At 40.8% G+C, this 23943-nt stretch overlaps 2 protein-coding genes across 8 annotated transcripts in view; one reads left to right on the top strand and one right to left on the bottom strand.

The window, feature by feature from the left end:
• The window catches only part of BTBD10 (BTB domain containing 10), a 69456-nt gene extending 56210 nt beyond the window's left edge, over positions 1–13246 (top strand). For all 4 annotated transcript variants that reach the window (XM_065943843.1, XM_065943840.1, XM_065943842.1 and 1 more), the window contains 3 exons: positions 5451–5648; positions 8059–8169; positions 12133–13246. In XM_065943843.1, coding sequence (XP_065799915.1) covers positions 5451–5648; positions 8059–8169; positions 12133–12443 — 620 coding nt within the window. In that variant the 3' untranslated portion in view covers positions 12444–13246. The remainder of the gene's footprint in view (positions 1–5450; positions 5649–8058; positions 8170–12132) is intronic.
• A 752-nt stretch (positions 13247–13998) lies between these two features.
• The window catches only part of BMAL1 (basic helix-loop-helix ARNT like 1), a 108361-nt gene continuing 98416 nt past the window's right edge, over positions 13999–23943 (bottom strand). For all 4 annotated transcript variants that reach the window (XM_065943837.1, XM_065943835.1, XM_065943839.1 and 1 more), the window contains 4 exons: positions 22707–22815; positions 19854–19947; positions 15648–15750; positions 13999–14667 (listed from right to left, as the gene is read on the bottom strand). In XM_065943837.1, coding sequence (XP_065799909.1) covers positions 14507–14667; positions 15648–15750; positions 19854–19947; positions 22707–22815 — 467 coding nt within the window. In that variant the 3' untranslated portion in view covers positions 13999–14506. The remainder of the gene's footprint in view (positions 14668–15647; positions 15751–19853; positions 19948–22706; positions 22816–23943) is intronic.

Genomic DNA, 23943 nt, shown 5'->3' with positions numbered 1-23943 from the left:
TTGAGTGTGTTCCTTGCCAGTTTTGTCTTCAGCTACCAGTCCATCCTAAAGGAGATAAGTCCTGGGTGTTCATTGGAAGGACTGATGCTGAAGCTGAAACTCCAATACTTTGGCCACCTCATGCGAAGAGTTGACTCGTTGGAAAAGACCCTGATGCTGGGAGGGGTTGGGGGCAGGAGGAGAAGGGGACGACAGAGGATGAGATAGCTGGATGGCATCACTGACTCAATGGGCATGAGTTTGAGTAAACTCCGGGAGTTTGTGATGGGCAGGGAGGCCTGGCGTGCTGCAATTCATGGGGTCGCAAAGAGTCGGACACGACTGAGTGACTGAACTGAACTGAACCTTCGCTCTTACAGAATCTATACACTTAATCTAAGTAATGTCATTCATCACTGGGACTTCAAATATTAGCTATACACCATAGGTTTCCAGCTCTTTATCTCTAATTCCTAATTACCAGTTTTATGTTTCTAGTGTACTATTTAACTTGTATAACTTTTTTCTCTTCTTAATCAGGCTTTCAGTGAGTTCCATGCATATACTACATATAGTGATGAACAAGAAAGACTTTGTCCCTGTATTTATGGAGTTTACAGTCTAGTGGGGAAGACAGGCATTCAAGAAGTAATGAAAAGCTGTGAAAATAGAGCGAAGAAATGAGATACTATGACAGATGTATGGTAAATGAGCTATGAAAGATCATTATCTGAATCAGTGACATTAAAACTGAGACCTAAGGGAATGGAAAAGAGAGTGAGAAGGTCTCCAGGCAGCAGAAATGGTATTTGCAGAGGCTTTCAGGTTTGAAGGAATATGACATGCTTAAGGTCCTGGAAGAAGGGACCTATGGCTAGATTGGAAGAGATAGTAGTGTTTGAGTGATGAGACATAAGGCCAGAGGATAGGGAGAAAACAAAATTGGTTAAGTGTTGTATTAACTGTTCATCCTGTACCAAGTCCTGTGCTAAGTTTGGGGAATGCAGCAGGAACAAATCAGGCAAAGCTTCCTGTTCTAATGGAACTTTCTCTCACGGGGGAGACAGATAACAGACGAGGTAAGCAATAATGTGAACAAACAACATATACGTTAGGTAGTGATATGTGCTGAGGAGGGAGAAGAAAGGTGAAGGGATAAAGAGTAGTTTGAGAGGCCTTCATTGCAGAGGAAAACTGAAGTAAATTTCAAGCAGAGGTTCACAGTGAGAGCAAGTGTTGAAGCCATTTGCCTGGTAAGTTCGAGAGTAGCAAAAACACAAAGGAGTTGGAGTAGAGTGAGTGAGGGTGTCAGTAGTGGGAGATGAGGTGGTGTAAGGCCTTTATCTTTTGACTTTACTCTGAGTGAGATAGGAACCATCAGAGGGTTTTAACAGAGAAGTGATATGATCTGTAGGGATGCCATGTTTTACCATTTCATGAGCACACTGTTCACACAGAATTCACTTTAGAGTCACGCAGTGGTGTATTCCTGATCTGATGTATATTTTAAAAGAATCACTCTTGGCTGTTGGGTTGGAGATGGACTGCAGGGGGAACTAAGGTAGACACAAAGAGGTAATTAGGAAACTGTTATCATAATTTAGGTAAGAGATGATGGTGGCTTAGATTAAGGTGGAAGCAATGTGAAATGATCAAATTCTGAATATACTGGATGGTAGAGTTGTAAGGATTTACTTGTTGAGGCTGAAAAGAGAGAATAGTACTTAAACTATCTAGAAGTGTGGAGTTAACCATTGATTGAAATGGGGGAAGACTTCATGGGGGGCAAACACTTAAAAGCTTGACTTTGGACGTAAGTTTGAAATATCTGTTAGACATTCAAGTGGAAATGCTGAGCAGGGCATTGGGTATACATGTCTAAAGAGAGAAATGTGGACTTGATATTTATATGTGGGAGTCATCAGAATTTAAAGTATTTTTCTTTAAATACTATAGATAGTATTTATAGAAAAAAAAATTTAAGTACTGTAGACACTGATCTATAACCTCCTTTTTCACATAACAGGCTTAAGGACCAGGTTGAGGATTGGGGACTTTTATTCTGAGATAGCACAAGCCATGAAAGGTTTAAACTAGAGACGTCTATTTGTGTTTTTTTGGCTGCTGTGGAGAAAATGAAGGCAAAAGCAGCTGGTGAGTTTTACAGTGGGACAACTGAAAGGCCGGGTTCAGTGAGGATTGTCAGAGTACCTACATGTGACCTCTTCATGTGGGTTGGGCTTCTTCAAGCCTGGACACTGGATCAGAGAGGAAACATCTGAAGAGCAAGCATTCCCAAGACAAGGCAGAACCACAAGTCATGTGCTCATCACCTCTGCTGTGCTCCCCTGGTTACAAGCAAGTCAGTATAACCAGCCTAAATTGAAGGGGAGAGGCACTGGACTTCTACTGGGAGGAAATATCAAAGTCACATTGCAGAGAAGTATGTGGCGTGAGAAACTTTTTGGCTATCTTTGGAAAATAGCATCTTTCAGAGAAAGAAATAGCACAGTTCAAGATGTATTTAAGAGGTGGACTTAATAGGGCTTGAGGAATGGTTAAGAGATGGAGGAATCAAATATTCATTCATTTATTTTACAAATAGTTAAGAGACTGTAATATGACTAACATTCTTCTGAGATGGTTCTGAGAACTTGAGTGCATGGTGATGTTATTTACTCATTTGGAAAACTGCACAGAGAGAGACTGAAATGATAAAGTTCAATTTGGAATATATTGAGTTTGAGATGCCTGTGAAAGGGCATCCTAGTGGAGATTTCAGGAGGCAGTTGAATATAATGCATCTGGAATATAGCAGGCAGAAATTAGTAGAATAAATTTGAGAATTGTCAGCTTAAGGTGAGAGAAAATAACCTAGAACTTCCCTGCGAAATAACAATATTTAATGGCCAGCTAAATATTTAGGAAATATTTAACCTAAATATTTAGATAATTTCCTAAAGGAAATCAGTCTTGAATATTCATTGGAAGGACTGATGCTGAAGCTCCAGTACATTGGCCACCTGATGTGAAGAACTGACTCATTGGAAAAGACTCTGATGCTGGCAAAGATCGAAGACAAGAGGAGAAGGGGATGACAGAGGAGGAGATGGTTGGATGGCATCACCGACTCAATGGACATGAGTTTGAGCAAGGTCTGGGAGTTGGTGATGGACAGGGAAGCCTGGCGTGCTGCAGTCCATGGGGTCACAAAGAGTTGGATGTGACTGAGCAACTGAACTGAATGGCCAGCTAGAGGAGAAAAAATTGAAAAAGGTGACTGAAGAACAGCAGCCAGAAAGAAGAAAGAAAACCAGGGATAATGATAACAAATCTTAGTGATGAGAGTGCTTATTAGAGAAATGCAAATCAAACTATAATGACCTCACGCTGGTCAGAATGGCCATCTTTAAAGTCTAGTGATGAGAGTGCTTATTAGAGAAATGCAAATCAAACTATAATGACCTCACGCTGGTCAGAATGGCCATCTTTAAAGTCTATAAATAATAAATGCTGGAGAGGCTATGGAGAAAAGAGGACCCTCTTAACACTGTTGGTGGGAATGTAAATTGGTGTAGTCAGTATGGAGAGCAGTATGGAGGTTCCTCAAAAAACTGAAAGTAGAGTTGCCATATGATCCAGCAGTCCCACTCCAGGGCATATTTCCAGAGAAAACTGTAATTTGAAAAGATACAGGCACCCCATGTTCATAGCAGCACTGTTTATGATAGCCAAGACATGGGAACAACCTAAATGTCTATCAGTAGTCAAACGGATAAAGAAGATACGGTTTGTGTGTTCTTGTGGGTATATAAACACATAATGGAATATTATTTAGCCATAAAAAGAATGAAATAATGCCATTTACAGCAACATGGATGAACCTACAGATTATCATACTAAGTGAACTAAGTAAGATGAAGACAAATACCATATGATGTCACTTGTTTATAGAATCTAAAGTAGGACACGAACATACCTATGAAACAGAAGCAGACTCAAGACGTAGAGAACAGACTTGTGGTTGTCACGGGAGAGGGGGATAGGGAAGGAAGGACTGGGAATTTGGGATTAGTAGATGCAAACTAATACACACACACACACACACACACACATACAGAGGATAGATAAATAAAGAACTATTGTATAGCACAGGCAACTGTATTCAATATTTTGTGACATAATGGAAAAGAATATGAGAAACATTATATGTATAACTGAATCATTTTGCTGTACAGCAGAAATTAACATTGTAAATCAGTAAAAAATTTTTTACTTCAGTAAAATTTTTTTAAAAGATGTTCATTTTCTTTAACAATCCAGAAGTCATTTGGAGACTATATAAGAGAATGTATTTATTAAGAGTTTACCTATAAAGGGAATTTAAAAAAAATCATAATGGAAGTATGCAGCCTAGAGAGAGACATAGCTAAATAATAATAACATAGTTAATTATTTAATCGTTTATTAATAGTTACTAAGTAACATTTTGTAGAGAGGAAAAAAGCTGTAATTTGGGAGACTATAGATTTGAGTTTTAGTGTCTTCTCACTCTCCTGGTAGTTTCTGAGGTGATAGATCCTTAGATAAGAAATCAGACATTGCCAATGAAGTAGGAATAAAATAAAAATGAATAGGTTGGTGCAGGTGAATTTGTGACTGTGTATTAAAGTTAAAGTTGTTATGTCAGAGGGTCAGGTGAAGTGTATCTTTCATTCCTCTCAGTTCTAGAGTCACATAAGCTATGTGATTCCTGTATGCTCAGTCATGTCTGACTCTCTGCGACCCCATGAACTGTAGCCCGCCAGACTCCTCTGTTCATGGGATTTTCCAGGCAAGAATACTGGAGTGGGTTGCCATTCCCTTCTCCAGTGGTAATTCCTGTACCATGCTGTATTTTGGTTGACCTTTTGCCATCCTTACTCCAAAGTCAAGTGACCCTTTTCATCTCACTCTGCTTCCTACACAGTAGTATCAATGTTGTTTGTAAATAATTTTCTGAGAAAGAAAATGTGGGAAGTGGACTATGGGGACTATTTTATTTCATATGGATAATCTGCAAAAATATCCTTAGAATATACCTTAAAATATAACTGTGTACATTGATTGAAGACAAAATGATGTAATAAAAAATACCCTGGACTGCGAATAGAGTCATGGAGGGTGGATTTAATTCTGATTTTGAAAATTAGTTTTGTAACTTTAGGCAGATTGCTTCATGGTGTGTAAAGTGAAGAGGCTTTTGTTGGATGACTTTAATTGGCGCTTCTTGCTGTAAGATTCTGCAGTTCCATAAGAACTCTTTCTGAGAAAAGTTTTAGTGACTAAAGAATAGTCATTATATTATCTACAGGGTCCCGAAGTAGATGCTGAACTAATGTGGTGTTTTGTTTATGTGTTTGTTGTTTCTGCTCTTCTTTTACTTTTCAGTCACCCCTAAAGTGAAGTTATTTTTGTGGGTTTTATTTCAGGTGCCCTAATGCATGAGTTGTCAAATGATGGTGCTCGCAGACAGTTTGAGTTTTACTTGGAAGAAATGATCCTGCCTCTCATGGTAGCCAGTGCCCAGAGTGGGGAACGTGAATGCCACATAGTGGTGCTTACAGATGATGATGTAGTTGATTGGGATGAAGAGTATCCACCACAGATGGGAGAAGAATATTCACAAAGTATGTACTGTGGCATATTTTCTGTCTCTTAAATCACCACAGATTTTCTTTTTATCATTTATAATCTTTATTAAAGGACAGTTTTTATAAAGAAAGTTTTCTGAACTTTTTCTTACACCAGGAGTGGACAAAACTACAGCCTGTGGGCCAAATCCAGTCTTTTGCCTGTTTTTATAAATAAAGTTTCATGTATTGTCTATGGCTGCTTTCGCGCTACAATAGCTGAGATGAGTAGTTGGAATGAAGACCGCATGGCTAGCAAAGCCCAAAGTATTTACTATATGGCCCTTTACAGAAAAAGTGTATTCACCCATATCATGCACAGAAGTGGTTTGCTCTTTGCTGAGTATCCAGACCTTAGTTTTTTTGTTTTTTTGTTTTTTTCATTTAGAAGCATCTAAGAGAAATAGATCCTGGAATAGTAGATAATGAAAAATAAAGCTGTTTTTTATAGAGATGAATTTTTATTTGTATATAAAGTGAGAAGCTGCAACTCACTGATTACAAAGATGGCTTTAAGTCCTAAGACATTCCTTTTAGAAGGGTCATGTGTTCTTGGAGAATACATGACCCTTCTGAAAGCATTGTGGAACTTTAGGTATTTTTGGTCAAAACAGCACATCTTGAGCAGCAGTGACTTTTTTCTTACTGTACTTCTAAACTTCTAATTAGAACCTTTTGATTTTTTTTTTTTTCTGTTAGCAAGTGTATCTCATATTGATTTTGTTTGTTTGAATGTTTGTTTTTTGGTGAGCCCAATATAGTATTTTTGAACAGTTCCATAGATTTAGAAAAAATTACAGATAAAAGAATGATTGAAGAACAGGATTGTATGAAGTATTAGAACCCTTTAAGCTCTGGTTTTTCCATTTTATTTACCCTTTTCTAAAGATAAAACAGACTTCCAAGTGGTATGCTTTTCTAATTTTAATTCTAAAGATTTTCAGATGATTATTTTAACACAGACTATGGTAGTACTTTTCAGAATTTACATCATTCTTTGCATGATACACTTGAATGAGTACTGTGATTCTTTTGTGGACAGTTGCAGTAATAAAATTTTGCTGTTTCCTCATTCCTAGGCTTTTTGCTGACCATGGTTTTCTATAGTATGTGGAATAAAACGTTGAGCTTTAGTTTTCAGAAAGTTTGACTTCAAGAGAGGAGGGCCAACCATAGAGCACAGAAAGGACTTTATAGTGATAGAGGAATAGTATTAGACCTGGCTTTTCCATTTTAGTTATTGAGCTTTTCATTTCAGTGTTTTTTGGTTTGTTTGGGTTTTTTTGTTTGTTTGTTTGTTTGTTTCTTTTCTTGAACTTTGAAGTTTAAAAGGACTGGAAACATTTTTACTTAATTTGTCTAAATATGTTTCATTTTGTGCCAAGATGTTCCAACCTAAAGAAGATAACATTTGAGGAGACAAGAGATAGCCTATCTCTTCAGGCTGATTTTGCTAAGAGTGACATACACCACCCATTCTGAAATGTCAAAAAAATCTTTATCTTAAAATATCAGTAATCTTAAGGATGTAGTAATAATCACAACTTTTACCCCATGAGTAGCTTCTGTATACGTTTTTTTCCTTTTATTGGCTCTTAAACCAGCATGTTTGGTTTGTGAGTGTGTTTTTCTTTTTTTGAAAAAACCTTTGCAGTTCACCTTTTAAGGGAGATAACTCCACCTGAAAGAGAGAAGGCGAGGAAGGTCCATCAGTCTAACTCCCTGAAGTGCCCAGCACATTTGGAAGACTCAACATGTTGTCAGTGGAGTGTCTGTCCTTTGCAAAACCAGTTTGCTCTAAACAGACTAACCTAGGCAGAACATGCTCGAATCTGCCATTTTTAACATCAGTATTAAATGGGGCTGTTCGCCTGAATGGAAAACAGTTTGTGGGGAGGGTCTTTGCCTTTTGGGGGAATTATTAATAGTTGCTCAATCCATGAAATGTAAGATGTATCCATTTTGCACTTTCTGACGAGGCAGTTTTTTCCCCTCCAGATGAGGCCTTGTAGGCATCCTGGCAAAGTCTTTTACTTTGCCTGCTTGATAATGATGTGATACTGATACCTTTTTTTTAATTCTCTTTATTTGAAGAAATTGGGGCAGACCCCATTCTAGTAAGTCTGTGTATGATATATCTTTCAGAAGGAGAGTCTTCCTATGGATTGGGTTACCTGATTGGTTATTAAAGCTTTTCTTGTTTCATCTTATGTAGACATTTGCTTCTATATTAACTGTACTGAATTGTCCTGTCATGTTGGCTAGTCATCCTTTGGCATCACTGCATCCATTATTTGGGCTTTTAGGGTTGTCAGACCCCTTTGATGATCAAGATAAATAAGCTTGAGTCAGTCATCTCTTAAATACTTTGATTTTAATAAGAAAATATTTTTCTCTTTGTTTCCAGTTATTTATAGCACAAAATTATATAGATTTTTCAAGTACATTGAAAACAGAGATGTGGCCAAATCAGTTTTGAAGGAGAGGGGTCTTAAGAAGATTAGACTGGGAATAGAAGGTAAGCTTTTTTTTTTTTTTTTTATTAATTATCTTTTGGAACTAGCAAGGTTTAAAAGCCGGATCCCATTGAGATTATATTTTGAATACTTCGAGAAAATTTCAAATGATTACTGAATGCTCATGCAGTAAACACATAAATACCAAAAGTCAGCTTTCTTTATCTAAGACGAAAAATAAAAGGCCCTTAAAAATGAGTATTTATTCTATAAGATTCTCTAGCAATATAGAGATATGAATTTGTCTTTTCTGCCATCACCCTACTTAATGCATTTTTCACTAAGCCCATGTAGTGTGTTTGGCACACGTGTGTATACTCCCGTAAGATTGACAGGACTCTTTGCCTAATAGTAATTGTGATCATAGCCCAACAGAACTAAAATCTAGTACTTTTTTGAAAATTCATGTAAAAACTGGTGGTGGTGGTTTAGCCACTAATTTTCCAAGATTTTACCTGGAAAATCCTATGGTCAGAGGAGCCCTGCAGGCTACAGTCCATGGGTCGCAAGAGTCGGACATGACTGAGCAACTAAACCACCAGCACCACTCTTTACATGAATTTTCAAAAAGTTTTAGATTTTAGTTGTTGGACTGTGATCACAATTACTATAGCTTACTAGTGTCTTAAGGTATGATAATAGCTTATTTTCAAATTGAATTGAATGTCCATGTACTTCATCTTACTTAAAAAGCAATCTAAAAAGTTTGCATATACTTTGTGATTTAAATGAATTTATACAGATGCTACCTGAGATCCTTCTTTTATTTTAAAATGCCCTTACTCTTCCTTGGCATATCATAGCCTAGGGTAATGAGTAAAGGTTCTGGAGCCGGATTGCTTATGTTCAAAGCCTATGATTTAATAGCTGTATGACCTTGGACAAGGCACTTTATTTCCCTTTGCCTTTGTTTTCTCATCTAAAATGAGAGTATTAATAAGTACTTTATAGGGTTACTATGAGTGTAGAATGAGTTAATCCATGAAGAACACTTTAAATAGGGCCTAGCACATAGTTCATGGGGTTCTCAAGGCAAGAATACTGAAGTGGTTTGCCATTCCCTTCTCCAGTGGGCCACATTCTGTCAGACCTCTCTCTCCACCATGACCCGACTACTTGGGTGGCCCCACACGGCACGGCGTAGTTTCATTGAGTTAGACACGACTGTGGTCCTGTGATCAGTTTGGCTAGTTTTCTGTGTTTATGGTTTTAGTGTGTCTGCCCTCTGATGCCCTCTCGCAACACCTATCGTCTTAACTTGGGTTTCTTTTACCTCGGACGTGGGGTATCTCTTCACGGCTGCTCCAGCAAAGCGCAGCCGCTGCTCCTTACCTTGAATGAGGGGTATCTCATTGGAAGGACTGATACTGAAGCTGAAACTCCAGTACTTTGGCCACCTCATGCGAAGAGTTGACTTATTGGAAAAGATCCTGATGCTGGGAGGGATTGGGGGCAGGAGGAGAAGGGGGCAACAGAGGATGAGATGGCTGGATGGCATCACCGACTCGATGGGCATGAGTTTGAGTAAACTCTGGGAGTTTGTGAGGGACAGGGAGGCCTGGCGTGCTGCGATTCATGGGGTTGCAAAGAGTCGGACACGACTGAGTGACTGAACTGAACTGAGCACATAGTTTCTGTGTTTGTGATGGTGACAACAAAGATGACGGTGTTCAGATCAGTGATCAGATGAGCTGCTGGAGATGATGGAGATGATGTCCTGAGATATACAGGGAAGAATGACCAGAAACAAGGTCTTTGCAGGAAGAGGAGGGGAGGAAATTTGGGGTTTAAAAAGAAGGCACATAAGCTTCACCAGTATATGTCCTCTTCTGTTATTTTGCAAACAGTGAGTTTTAGCTGCTTGATTTCAAAGCTAAAGAGACTGTAACTGGAAGGGGAATTACTTTAGCAGGCTCCTAACAGTTATTTGAACTGATAACAAGTGGGTTGGAACTATGTTTAAAAAAGCCTGATACATTGTGCTAGGGAGTGTGGACCTTCCCCTTTAAGCATGAGGAAACCATTGGTAGTTCTAAAGCAAGGATGTAATATGATTATACTTGTGTTAAGAATGGTGATTCAGTGTGGAGAAGAGATTGGAATACAATGAGATGGGAATTTAAAGACTTTCTAGTAGTCCTGGAGCAATCAGGGACTAGGGAATAGAGAAAAGGAAACCTTTCTGACCTCTAGAGCTGCCCTTCAGTTGGTAATTGGAAGTAGGAAACGAAGAAGACATTCTATACAAGGTCTTTAGAAGGTGTTTAGTCCTGCTTGCCCCTGTGCCTCCCTCACGTCAACTCCCCCCCACACACACACACGTGCACGCGCACGCACACACACACACACACACCTCTGCACACATGGCTAAATATACTAGCTGCCAGTGATGCCTGCATAACAAACTCCTATGCAGGAATCCTTAATTGAACCCTTACTACGTGAGGCCTGTTTTTTTTTCTTCTGATTTTAACTGTGGCCCATAGGCCAAATCTAGCTTACTACCTGTTTTTTATAAATCAAGTTTTCTTGTAACATAGACATACTCATTAATTTTATGTGTTGTCTGTGGCTGATTTCATTTTATTATGGCATAGTTGAATAGGTGTGATAAAGACCATATGGCCTACACGCCTGAAGTATTTACTGTCTGGCCCTTTATAGAACATGTTTGGCAGTACTTGGTCTAAACTAGCAATTCATGCTAGTAGGAAAGAGAAGGAACTTGTGATAGCATCTAAGGAAAGTATATCTTTAGAGAAACTGCCTACTGGTAAATGGACTGAAATGTTCCCAAGACTGGGATGGTTGTTACCAGTTGTTACTCTTCAGTGACTACGATCTAAGAGAGGGAAGATGTATAATTACCAGGGAAAACTGTGTCTACTGAAAAAAAATGTTGCACAACCTGGAAGTTGAGAATTATGTTTTATTTAGTGACCTTACTGTCAGTTGTATCCTTGAATATAGCCTCTCAGACAGCTCTGAGAAGCTCTTCCAAGGAGGTAGGGGAGGAGCTGGGATATGTAGGAGTTTTTGCTGGGAGAAGAGAAAAAAATGATCGAAAGGTCACTGCTAATCACAAAAGGCAGACAGCTCAAGTATTGATTTTAGTGCCTCTCTATCTTTGGGGAAATGCAGGAGTCTGGGCTTGTTGAAATTATTCCTTTGATACACATCTTAACTATCTAGGGCTATTTTTCCACCCTGAATTCCCCTCAGGGGCACCCTTGGGTCGGGGGTGGGCTGCAGGGGCTGATGACTTGATGGCCACAACATTTCTATTTACTGAAATGGCAGGCAACTTTTTTTTTTTGTCTATGCTACTTTGGAACTGCCAGTCTGAATGAACTTGATTGTTCAGAGTAGTAACATTTAAATGATATCGAGATTAAAATATTGGCTTTGCTGACCTAGACACCGAAATACCTGCAATCGGTGAAGCTGGAGATCACTACAGCTTCTTGCCACTTGAACAGTAAAAAGGAAAGAAAAATCCCAAAATGATGTAAGGATGAGATTTAGGTTTAAAGAAAGTAGAAAACATTTGGCAGTAAATTGCAGGCCCTGAGGCCAAATAATTGTGTGAAGGGAAGGGATCAGGGACATCAAGGGTGCACAACCAGAGCCCATGATGCACTAGGTTACCTCCCATTGTATTAGGGACCCAGCCCTGCCATGCTTTCTGAAAGTTTTTCTGGTGGTTGGTGGGAGGTTTTGTGAATTATATCAGTAGGATTTCAATTTCTTGCTGTTGAACTAATGACCAAAGAGAATATTGGTTTCCTTCTTTGTTTTAATCTGTTTGTTCAAGAACTATAGTAACCCTCTTTAGGTTAAATTGAATGAGGAATGTGGGGACCTGTGTGTGTGTGTGTGTGTGTGTGCGCGTGCGTGCGTGCGTGTGCACATGTGCATACCTGTGTGCATGTACATCCTGTTTTTAAAACCTTTCTCTCCTTTAGGTTATCCTACCTACAAAGAAAAAGTAAAGAAAAGGCCTGGGGGCCGCCCTGAAGTGATTTACAACTATGTCCAAAGACCCTTTATTCGAATGTCTTGGGAGAAGGAAGAAGGAAAGAGCCGGCATGTAGACTTCCAGTGTGTGAAGAGTAAGTCGATCACCAACCTTGCCGCCGCTGCCGCAGACATTCCCCAGGACCAGCTGGTGGTCATGCATCCCACTCCGCAAGTGGATGAGCTGGATATCCTACCCATCCACGCCCCTCCTGGCAGCAGTGACCTCGATCCCGACGCGCAGAACCCGATGCTGTGACGGCGATGTTCCCCGAAACCATAGCATGCTACTCTTCACAGCGACGCTGCACTCTCCTCATCCTGCACTGCAAGGCCACTCTCTTCATTGTGAGATGCACAGGACGATGTTTAGGATATTGCAGTGTAGGCTTTTTTTAAAGACCAAAGGTAGCTGAATGGTTTTTTAAATGAGTACAACTCTAGCATCTTGAGGTTCCAGTTATATAAATGTATTTGTTTACTAGTAGGTTTGTGAAATTGGTTCTTTGTATGGGGGACAGTCCTTTTTCACACATCTAGATCTTTCCAGAAGTGGTGGAAATTGGCAGCTGGGGTACTTTGTCTAGATATTCATCACACCCCAGATAAATTGTAGAATATTATATAGTTGCACTTTATAAATGGTGGTTAAGTGGAACTGTTCAAGCCATTTTTATAGTTGTGATGCACAATATAATTTAAATAAGTGCTTCTATCAAAGTATTCCTTCAGTAAAATGTGTATAGTTTGCTGCCCATGATGAGCAAAAAATGAGTATCACTGGGCTTATTTGAATGATGAGGATGAGATTCAACCATATCTTATCAGTTATCTCAGTGCCGTTTTCATCCTTTTCAAGTGAGTCACATGCAGAGAGTGTGAACATCAGAGGTGGGTTATTATCCGGTCTGCCTTACCCTTAATCTGTTCACAGATATTTATTTACTAATGATTCTTTTTTTTTGAAAGTTATGGGATAGGCAAATGAAGTGTTTGCTCTTCATTTACTAAATGATTGTAAACTTGTTTTTCATCAAAATAAAATTCCATTGTTTTAATGTTTCTGATCTTTATAAGCATCTTGACCAGATTTTCAGTCTCGTATTTTGCAGATTTCCTGTCTTATTGGTGTCAGTATAATTAGAAACCAGGAAGTAGCTCAAGGAACTCCAGTTTGACATATGTGTGATGAGGCACTTATATTCTCCAATAACTATAAAATATACTATAAATCCAAAACATCATTAGAGCTGAAAAGGGAATATTTTCTAGTGCAACCTGATACGAAGATAAAATACTTTTACTAGGTTCTGTAGTAACCTTAAGTTTCGGAGCCAAATTCTGATACTAGTTCAGTGCTTTCTTCATTATACTGTGCTGTTGTGCCTAGCAAATTGTTCACACATATGTTTTTGTTTTGTTTTTTTAATATTCTGTGACTCAGTTCAAGAAAAATCCACAAGTATTCAGATGCTTTCAGTCTGCAGTCACTTAATGTTTGAAGCCAAACAACTGGTAGTAGAGAGGAGTTGTATTAGAGAAGCCAGTTTGTTCTGTCTAATCTTGAGTTTGTAATTTCAGAGGGCTTGACATTTGTGTTTAAGCAGTAATATCTTTGTTCTCACAGAAACTAATATTACAGTACAGCTAAACAAGTGACAAAGGAAAATTATGTATGTCCTAGAATTTTTATGAAGACCAGAAAGGCACTGTAAATGTTTTTGGTGTGGATCATCCATAAAACACCCACCATGGAAAAATCATGATCTAGCCCTATAGCATTTTTTCCTTAATTATTTGAAATGTGAACAATATTTATAGAACAAGGGAAACATTTATTAAAAATATTTAACTAATACATTATACTTTAACCCATATTTATAGTAAAGGATTCTTACAAGGAAGAATAAACGGTTTTATGATACAATTAGTATAAGAAATATCCACATGGGGAACTTCTTTGTAGTGTAAAAACACCATACATCTGAAATGACCATTTGCATATAAAAGCTACCAATGATGCTTCTGTGCACAATGATTAAAAAATTCAACACAAACAGAATCCAAAATATACAATTAATGCAAGCTATTCACAGCTAGCCCAATAATCAATGATGAGGAAACACTGGAGCAGGCTTTAGTTCCACTTTGTCTGAAGTTACACATAGTTAAGATTGACTTGTATCAATGGCTCTGAGATGGCTTTTATGAAGACAGTACATAAAAGCTGTTCTCTCCTTATCCAGTAAGCTTCACAGACTGTATAACTCCATCAGTAATGCACTTTGATACTGTAGCTGTCGCCAAAGCAACATATAGTGTTTACAGCGGCCATGGCAAGTCGCTAAAGTCAACAGGGCCACCAAGCCCAGCATCTGCTTCCAAGAGGCTCATTATGACAGCCATTGCTGCTTCATCATTACTGGGACTACTTGAGCCTTGATCGTTGTCTATCATGTCTATGCCTATGTGAGGGTTTTCACCTGTGGGAGGAGATAAAGACTGGTAAGTGATACCAAAGCATGGTTAACTTTAGTAAGCAGTTCCTAAGTACACTTTTAATAAGAAAGTTAAACTTAACAGTAGGGCAAGAAGGCTGCTTTGCCATTTTTTTGTTTTTTTATATTCATGTTTTTCAGATGGAAGACCCAACTTTTTAAGAAGGAACAACTTAAAATTCAATAAAGATTAAAAGTATGAGTTGACCTCATTTTAATATTCTGAGATAACCAGTTATAAGGAGGGAATTATAGAAGGAAAACCATGCAGGAGACCCCGGTTCGATTCCTGGGTCAGGAAGATCCACTGCAGAAGGGAGAGGCTACCCACTCCAGTATTCTTGGGCTTCCCTTGTGACTCAGCTAGTAAAGAATCCGCTTGCAATACAGGAGACCTGAGTTCGATCCCTGGGTTGGGAGGATCCCCTGGAGAAGGGAAAGGCTACCCACTCCAGTATCTGGCCTAGAGAATTCCATGGACTATATAGTCCACAGGGTCGCAAAGAGTCGGACATGACTGAGTGACTTTCAGAGATTAGGGGGAAAAGATCTAGAAAGAGAAGTAGGGAAAAAGATTGGTAGTGTGGGAGAAGCAAACTCTTCATTGCTTGGTGACTTTCAATACCCTCTGAAATGCTTTTTGATCACCCTTTTAGGTTCTGTCTGAACCTCCATGAGCTCTCCCTCTGAAGAGATTATGTTCCACACATAATCCTACACATAACGGGAGAAAGCCTGTGTCCAGGCTGCTGGAAACCCCTCTTGAATTCCAGAGACACACCTGGACCCCCACCAGAAACCAACCATTAAACTTAACTTTGTAGTAAAGATTTAAATAAATTTTAAACCTTTACTTTGTTCTTAACAAGTTTACCTAGAACTGATTTGTACGTTCAGTTCTTAAAACTGACATCATGCCAGATGTTTTTTGCAAGCTCAGTGCAATAGATAATAATGCTACTTACCAAGAATAGAAGAACTATCAGAATATGGATAACCTGGATTCTCCTGAGCCTGGCCTGGTAGTAGGCCACTGGAAGGAATGTCTGGAGTCCCTCCATTTAAAACCTACAAACAAAAGTGAAGTTCTCGTGTCATCAACAGTTTCAATCGGTATTTTACGCAGTGTCACCAAGAAAATGAATTTTGTTGAAAAGAGGAAGGTGAGGAGAAAAAAGCTTCAGGTGGTTTTGGTTTCTTATTGGATGATTTCACACCAGAGACTATTAGGAATGGTCACAGTAAGGAGAAAATCTCTCCCCCAAACCAGTATCCTCTTTACTCGATTCAGCCCACACAAGCAATTTAAAGGCCGAATAAAATCCTTAGAGCACTCATTACCTTGGATCATGCTGTTCACATGGTCTTCTAAGGCCAAGGACTAAATCTCAATGAACTCAGGTGGGCAGGGCCCCTCCCCTGTAAGGGAGTAAGATTCCTTACAGCAACAGATACTGCTGAACAATCAGTAAGAAAGGGTTATATACTGGGAAGAGAGACAGCTTTCAGGAGTCACAAATGAACAACAAAACACTAGAAGTTCATCGTCATTAGTTGTCCCACAAGGGGCCTACATTAGTAACCAGTGGTTTAAGCTCTGAGAGAGGCTACTGAGAAATACTGAATATTATTACCACTCCTCAGTAGAAGAACTCCTGCCTTCCCTCAACTGTCTACCCCCTTCACCCTCCCATGTTCGATTCTCACAGAAAAGCACCTCTGAGAAGTATCTGGATGTGGATGAGGAAACAGTTTGGTAGCATCTAGATTTCAGGAGAGGCAGTGATTCCAGGCCTTGCCAATAGATGGCATTACAACTTTATCTCCACAGTTCAACTTTCTGAAAAAGTGCTGAAAAACTTTACACTCTAAAAACGATTAGGGACTCCAAAGAACTTTTGTTTATATAGGCTGTATTTAACAGTATTACTAATCTGAAGTTAAAATCACTAAAAATTATAATAAACTTATTACACATGAACATGAATAGCATTTTAATGAAAAAACTATTTTCCAAAATAAAAGTTGGAAGTATCATTTTATCTATATATTTATTTTGCAAGTTGAATGTCTAGCTTAACAGAATTTAATTGGATTCTCACTTGCTTCTCCATTCAGTCTGTTTAGATAGGCTGTCTGAAGTACATATCTGAAAAAAATCTGACCTCTCATTAACAGGCAGTTGGAAAAGGGAGGTACTTTAATGGCCTTTTCAAATAACCATGGTATTCTTCTTTGATATTACATCAGAACTCAGCAGGTGGAGGTTTCTTAAAGATAAGGCAAATGTGGAATCTGAAACCATATCAATGAAATTTTGGTACTCTGTAAAAATCCACTGGTATATATTGGTATTTGGGATGGATATTTTTTACCTTCACACGATTCTGAAATATATTGGTCATTTGGAAAATACTGGTTTACTGAGTTATGCAGATCTTCCAAATGTTGACACTTCATTGTGTAACATTAAAACATCACCACTGTTAATATTATCTATGATCAGAAATATCTTAAGTTTTGGCAAGCAGTCGAGCTCAAAGCAGCAGATACAAGTTTTCCCCCAAATTCTAACTTTTGCTTGAAAGCTAAAATGTTATCACTTCTCAGTTGTTTTTCCTTGAAGTTGCAGGTCCACTCATTTTCAAGAAAATATATACTAAATACCCAAGTCTGAAAAACCGTAGTTTGCAATAGTAAAAATGGTGTCCTGTGAAAAAAGTGATTGGTTCAGTTTAAAACTTAAACCATCACACAAGTGCTTTTTCTTGAGACAACCATCATACTTTGTGTGCAGCATAAGTGCTTTAAGCACGTCTCATTCTGTAACTATTAAAAAGATTTACTCAAGGATTTTATAAAATTATTTTACTGCTTTATTAAGGACATTCTTAAATGAAACTGGCTTTTAAATTTATTGTTTTTTTATTGCGAGTATATAGTGGTGAAATACAGTGACTGTCAGTACAGTTTGGTGCTTACAGGCTTGATTTTTTTTTTGCAAAAGCACCAGCAGTTTTATCCAACATTGCTTTTGCACTGTCAGTTCACATAACAGCACAATCACAAAAAACTTCTAGCATTGCTATGAAAATACTATTGCCCACACAGACCCCTGAAAAGATTCCCCTCTCCATTACCCCCACCAGAAGACCATAGATGATGTTCAGGGAACTTTGGCTTTATCCAACCCTGCCTTGGTGCCTCTGGATGTCCAGAATCGCCTGGGATCTGAAGCTCACTAATCTTCCCACTTTTAGCTTGACACTAATTAAAACAACTGGCAGGCTAAATGACTCATTTTTGGACCTGCCAAGTTTGAGAGTGACTGGGAAGTGTTGGGACCCCGGGGCTACCTTTACTCTCGTGACTTTGGTATACTAGTTAAGGCTGTCTTTTTAAACTCTGTCTTGTTTAGATGCCCTTCTTATAAGTTCTGCTGCTGCTGACTCAAAATACATTCAGAATTTCTTCTCAGATCCACTTTTATAAGCCCAAAGAAAAGGAAACATTTTCCATAAATGCCTCAAAAATACTTGGGCTCTGTGATGTACAATACACATTCAGATCTCTGGCAGTTGTTGGTGTGAAAAGAATCAGAAGTCAAGAGACCTGAATTTAGTTTGGGGCCATACTTATTAAATTCTGGGCTAGTCATATACCATTTGGTAGCCTGGATTTTGCCACCTTATGAGGTTGTAAGAATAAAATGAGAGAGTGTATATGAACGTTGTCTGAATAATATTTAAGCACTGAAGTGATGACCTTCCAAAATAGAATAGTGGGATTCTTGGTAATACCAGAAAGCCAAGTGCCTACAAGTTGGATTGAGACCCAGAGAAAAGGATACTACACTAAGATGGTGGATCCAGTATGGAAGAAGAACCTAGCAGTATATAACAAAACACAGCTAAGAGCTCAGTCTGTGAGCAGTGGGGAGGGCTGTGCCCAGGCCAGACTTCATCTACGGATGCTGTACTCAAGTCATGACCAACCAGGCACTTCCACATATATCCTCTCATAACAGGACTTCATGTGCAAAGATGCTGGCTGCCCTAGCCTATTATTAGCCTCATTATGGAGAAATCAAGGGCTTAAAAAATTATACAAGGCCGCACACCAGTGCATGGCAAAGGCAGGCTTCAAACCCAGGTCTCTCTTCCAAATGTGCTCTTCCCCATTAATGGCTTTCAAACCTTTTTCCAAACAAAAATTTTTATGGAAGACTCACACATCATAAAACAGAAATAAAGCTACCCTGGTAGAAGCAGGAGTCCTGACCTTATCTTTCTCATCAGCTGGCCCCTTCCCCAGCCCCACCCTACCTGGCAGCACCACAGCTCCTGGTAACCTGAGCCTCTAAGAAGCTAAGTTTTGAAAACCCATGCCCTGCTTTTGATACAGTGTGTGCCTTAGGAGTCCAATCTGGGTAAATTCTTTCTCTGTGTCTGTTTTGGGAGATAGGGGAAGGAAGACTTTATGTCTCAAGATGCTGGCCATCTGGGTCATCCTAACCTATGTTAACATCAGGCACTATAAATAGATTTATGATTTACAATTAACATTGGCCTAGGCTTACAAATTCTCAGCGCAAAAATGAAAACAGGTTATTGGTTTCTGAGACCATAGTGTAGTCTTCTGGTCAGTTCTTCATTAGGGCTGGCAAGAGATAAACTACTTGTACTCAACGCTGTCCCATCAGAGAAAACCAGGCAGATCCCTAAGTATGCTGCAGCTGCACAGGCATGACTTGCCTTCCAAAGCACCGCTGGTACCACTGTTTCCAGGGCCTGCGCTCGACACTAATGATACTTTCTCCCTTGAAGATTCCTGGCAGAGAAGAGGTAGTTTTACATACCGGTGAATCCTTCATGGGAGCTCTTGAATTCCTCCTTCCATGCAATGGACTAACAGCTCTCCAATCCTTACAGTCTCTTTCTGCCTGCCTCTGCTCACACGGGATAGACCCTCTAAGGATGTCAGCAAGCCTCCCTAGTCCACTGGGGTGCTTTGGGCCTCACCTAACACAGATGCAGTTACTTCAAGGAGGAAAAAAGGGTCCTATTTGTTTCAGCAACCACAATTACATACTCCCACTTCCAGTATTTCAGAACTTGGGCAAGAGCTCTCTACATGAAGAAGGGCCTTAGTCTAAGAGTCATCAGCCCTACCTTCTTGCCTCCTGGAGAAGAGGCATCAGGGGGAGGTGTACTTGTGATGTTCAAGGGGCTGGAGCCACAGCTGGAAGGCGATGACCCTCTTATCCTGTCAGAGAAAAGAGGAGTTAGTTACATTGCCTTTCCTTTTTTTCAGTGGAGTGTGTGTGTTTTGATGAGGGATGGAGGTGAGAAGATCTAGAATAGGGATTGGCAAGCCTTCAGTAAAGGGGAGGAGAGTAATTATTTCAGGCTCTGTAGGCTATATGGCCTCTGTCACAACTACTGAACTCTGCCACTATAGCTGGAAAAAAAGTCAAGACCATATGCAAATGAATGGGTGTAGCTGTGTTCCAATAAAACTTTATGTATAGGTGATAAGCTGGATTTATCCCATTGGCACCTGATCTAGAAAATCCTGGAGGCAAGCTTATCACTGACAAAGCCCTTGGATTAAAGTTTAGATTTCAGGTTTGTGAATTTCAAGTAGGTGGCCAATTTCCTCACAGCCAGATCTCAGAGTGGATTGGTAGAACTTTAGAAGTCCAACCTGTATCTCTGATAGATGAACTAGACTCCACAGCAAATGATTTATCCTCTAACCCACAAACACTGCTTAGCTAGTGAATGCTCAGAAGGAGGGTGCTGGGGCAGCTCACCCACACCTAGAAACTAGTCTTACAGGCATAGTCGTCATCATCTAAGGAAACAGGTGATGAAAAACGGGTTCAAGCCCTTCTCAGCTAGCTTATTTCTCAGCATAGTAGGTTTAGAGAGGCAAAGACTTAGAATATAAATCCACATAAACTCTTGTCAAGCTGAAGAACCTCAGGAAGGGAAAGCATGACGGGGCACCACAGCTAGAGTTTAAGGGAGACTTGAGTGGCAGCTGTGACTACCAGGCTCTTAGCACCTACGTGGATGAATGAATGCAGCTTCTGGGTGACCCTGGGACCCCTCCACTGCCCAGGAGACTTGGCTCTTGGCTGTACTGCCTAGTTCTGTAATTTCTGAGTAAACAAGATCTCTCTCTCTCTCTCTCCCCTGGGACCATAAGCTCCTCAAAGGCAGGATACAACTATACACCAGGTATTCTTCACTCATACAGATGACTACTAATTGCTTATAGAAAAAATTATTGAATGTCTCTTACTGTTCCCTACCTACATCTGTGGAACCACTATTGCCCCAGTTTCCCTATCTTGGAATTGCCTTTTCATCATTACTTATTTCATCTTCAATATCTAGTCCTTAAATTACTGATTTCTTTTTTCAACACAATTATCACTCTAGAGTCAGCCTCATTTTGATTCATTAAGCATGCTCACCTTCATCTCTTCCTATTCCAATCCAACTTTGAGGCTTATTAACACACATTGCTCAGCACTCTACAATGCACGGGGTCTTAACATTTTCTTCCAGTCTCAACTTCTCAGCATCATTTCTTAGAATTCTTAGGACTCTCCCATTCACAGCTCTGCGGTTCTTTCCTACAAAGAAGCTGCCCAGGCAGGTGGCCTTTTTTTTTTTTTTTTTAAATCCTGAATATGCCACTTACATGCCCACTCGAACATGTGGCTATCTTTTTTAGAAGGAATGTACACCTTCATCACAAAACTCAGCTAAAGTCAAGTTCAAACCCTTCCTCCCTTGTTTGCTTCTGCCCAAGGAATCTTCGTTTTTGCTTTTATCATGAAGAAAATAGGCTTCGCAAAGATCAAGGGCTGTTTTACACTATTCTTGGATGGTTTCAAGCAAAGCACTGGGTATGCACACAGTGGCTGATCAGCCCGCATTATCACTGCACACCGCCTGCCCCACCCACATCTCCTTCCTGAAACAGACTGAAGCAGCCACATCCGTCCTTCCTGAAGGGCTGGAACAGAACTGTGCTACCCACTGGGATAAGAGCCCCTCTGTGGCCAATTAGAAAACAAGGCCAGCTTCCAGTTCTCCTCAGAGAATCAATCCAGTGGCAGCAGGGATCCTTTGATTGTGTCCCATTAAGTTTGCATTCCCAAGGACCTGGTTTCCACCCTCTCCATTCTCTAAATTCAAATGGACTTATAATTACTGCTTCCCACTCAATGACTGCTCTTAAAGACTTAGGATTAATTAACAATTTTTGAGCACTCACCACTTGTCAGTTTCTGTCGCTACATGACACCACATGTCAGTTCTAGGAACTTTCCTGAGTTCTCTCACAGTCCTAGAGCAATCTGGGGGAGACAGATAATTGCCTTCCTTTTATGGTTTAAGTCAACAGAGTCCAAGAAGTTGAGTGACTCTCCTGAACAGAGGCCCAGGACTCAGGTAAACTACTTGAGCTTCTCCTCTTTCATATGGAAAAGAAGGCCCACCCACACAAGTTTCTATTAGGAGCTGATTAGCTTGGCCTCTATTACTAATCCCAGGCAACTTTTTGACCGGAAATGTTAGGCTGGGATCATGGCAGTTCACGGCTCTGCTTCTGCAGTCCTGTGATGTCAGCGCTCATCTATCCGCTGGGAAGCTCCTTGGGTCCTACACAAAGTAATAAGGAAGCTGGGCCTCCCAGAGTTCCCTTTAGTGCTGACCTATTCAGGTTCAGCTTCTTTATTTAAAGGCACTACTTCTTAATCCCGACACTCCTGACATTTTGGACTGAAAAATTCTCTCTCAGGGGGCAGGGGTTGGGAGGGCTGTCCAGCGTACTGTAGGATGTTTAGCAAGCAGCATCCCTGTCCTCTCTCCCCTGGATGTTTAGCAGCAACCTCCCACTCAGCTGTGACAACCAGAAATGTCTCCAGACATCAACAAATCGTCCCCCCAGGGGTAAAATGCCACAGCATGAACACTGGTTTAAGGGAACAGCTAGGTGTTACTTGCCTGTGGATTTCCATGATTTCCTCAGCAATCATGCGACCTATTTTTCCTGCCCCAGCCCTGGTTCCCCCTGGAATCCCTGGAACAGTGGGGTGGGTCCTCTTCGGGCCACCTACAACAGAGGAATCTGAGAGTGTGAAAGGGAAAAACCGAGGGAGAAGACGCCATTACGTGTTGAATTAAAATCAGTTCCTCCCATGATCCACTTGAAGTTCAGCCTTAGGGTTGTGCCCGGAGGACATGAGAGCCATGGCTTTTCAGGAAAGGGCATTCCAGCCAGGAAAAAGCTCACGTTTCCTTCCAGGATCAGACATGCTGATACATGGCCTCTAATTACTCATGCATGCCACATACATTTACCGAACGCCACTGTGCTGCAGGCCAGGGGCACAGAGGTTAAGTCCGCATACCTGCCCTCAAGGAGCTCACAGTCTAAGTGGGAGACACGTAAGACAGACAAGGGCTGGAGCGCACTGTGCTAAGTCTGGCAGGGCGGCACCAGGCGTCCGGGGCCAGGTGCCATTTCCTGGAGGAGACTAACTCTGAGCTGGGTCTCGTGAGAGGGGCACGTATGGGGGGTGGGGGGCAGAAAGAAAAGGAAGGGAAAGCGTTCCGGGCACAGCCACCGGTGTATACCAGAGCCCCGAGGAGGGCACAGCTTGGGAGATGACGCCAAGAAACTCAGTGGGTTGATGGAGGAGTGAGCAATGAAACGGAGCGGCAGCCACCAGCCGGACCAGGAAGGGCCTTGGACGCCACGCTAACAGATTTGAGCCGTACCCACAAGGGGCTGGGCAGCGCCAGAGGACCGACTCAGACGCAGGTCACTGAGGTCGCCGCACAGCGAACTGCGGTGGGGGATGGGGCACAGAGCGGGGAGCGTGAGACGAGGGCTGGGGAGCTACCTGCAGTAATCCAGGCGACAGATGGGGAAGGTGGCGACGGGAGGTTTAAAGGTAGACGGGGCAGGATTTCGTGTTTCCAGGTAATGGGAGAGAGGGAGGAGGCATGGTTTCTGGCTTAACCAACCAGGTTGGGGGTGGGGGCTGCTGCTGTGCGGAAAACCGACGTGGACGTGTGGAGTTACAGGTGCCTCCTTGGGGACTCCAGGAGGCAGCTGGCGGAACAGGCCTAGAGGGAGCGAATGTAGGATTCATCGACGAAGAGATGGGGACTGAAGCCATGCAAGCGGCAGCAGGCCCAGGAAGGAGTCGGGGGCACAGAGCGGCGGCCAATGCCG

Source organism: Muntiacus reevesi, chromosome 9, assembly GCF_963930625.1.
Source record: "Muntiacus reevesi chromosome 9, mMunRee1.1, whole genome shotgun sequence".
Classification (NCBI taxonomy): domain Eukaryota; kingdom Metazoa; phylum Chordata; class Mammalia; order Artiodactyla; family Cervidae; genus Muntiacus; species Muntiacus reevesi.
This window is presented reverse-complemented; position numbering and strand designations above follow the sequence as displayed.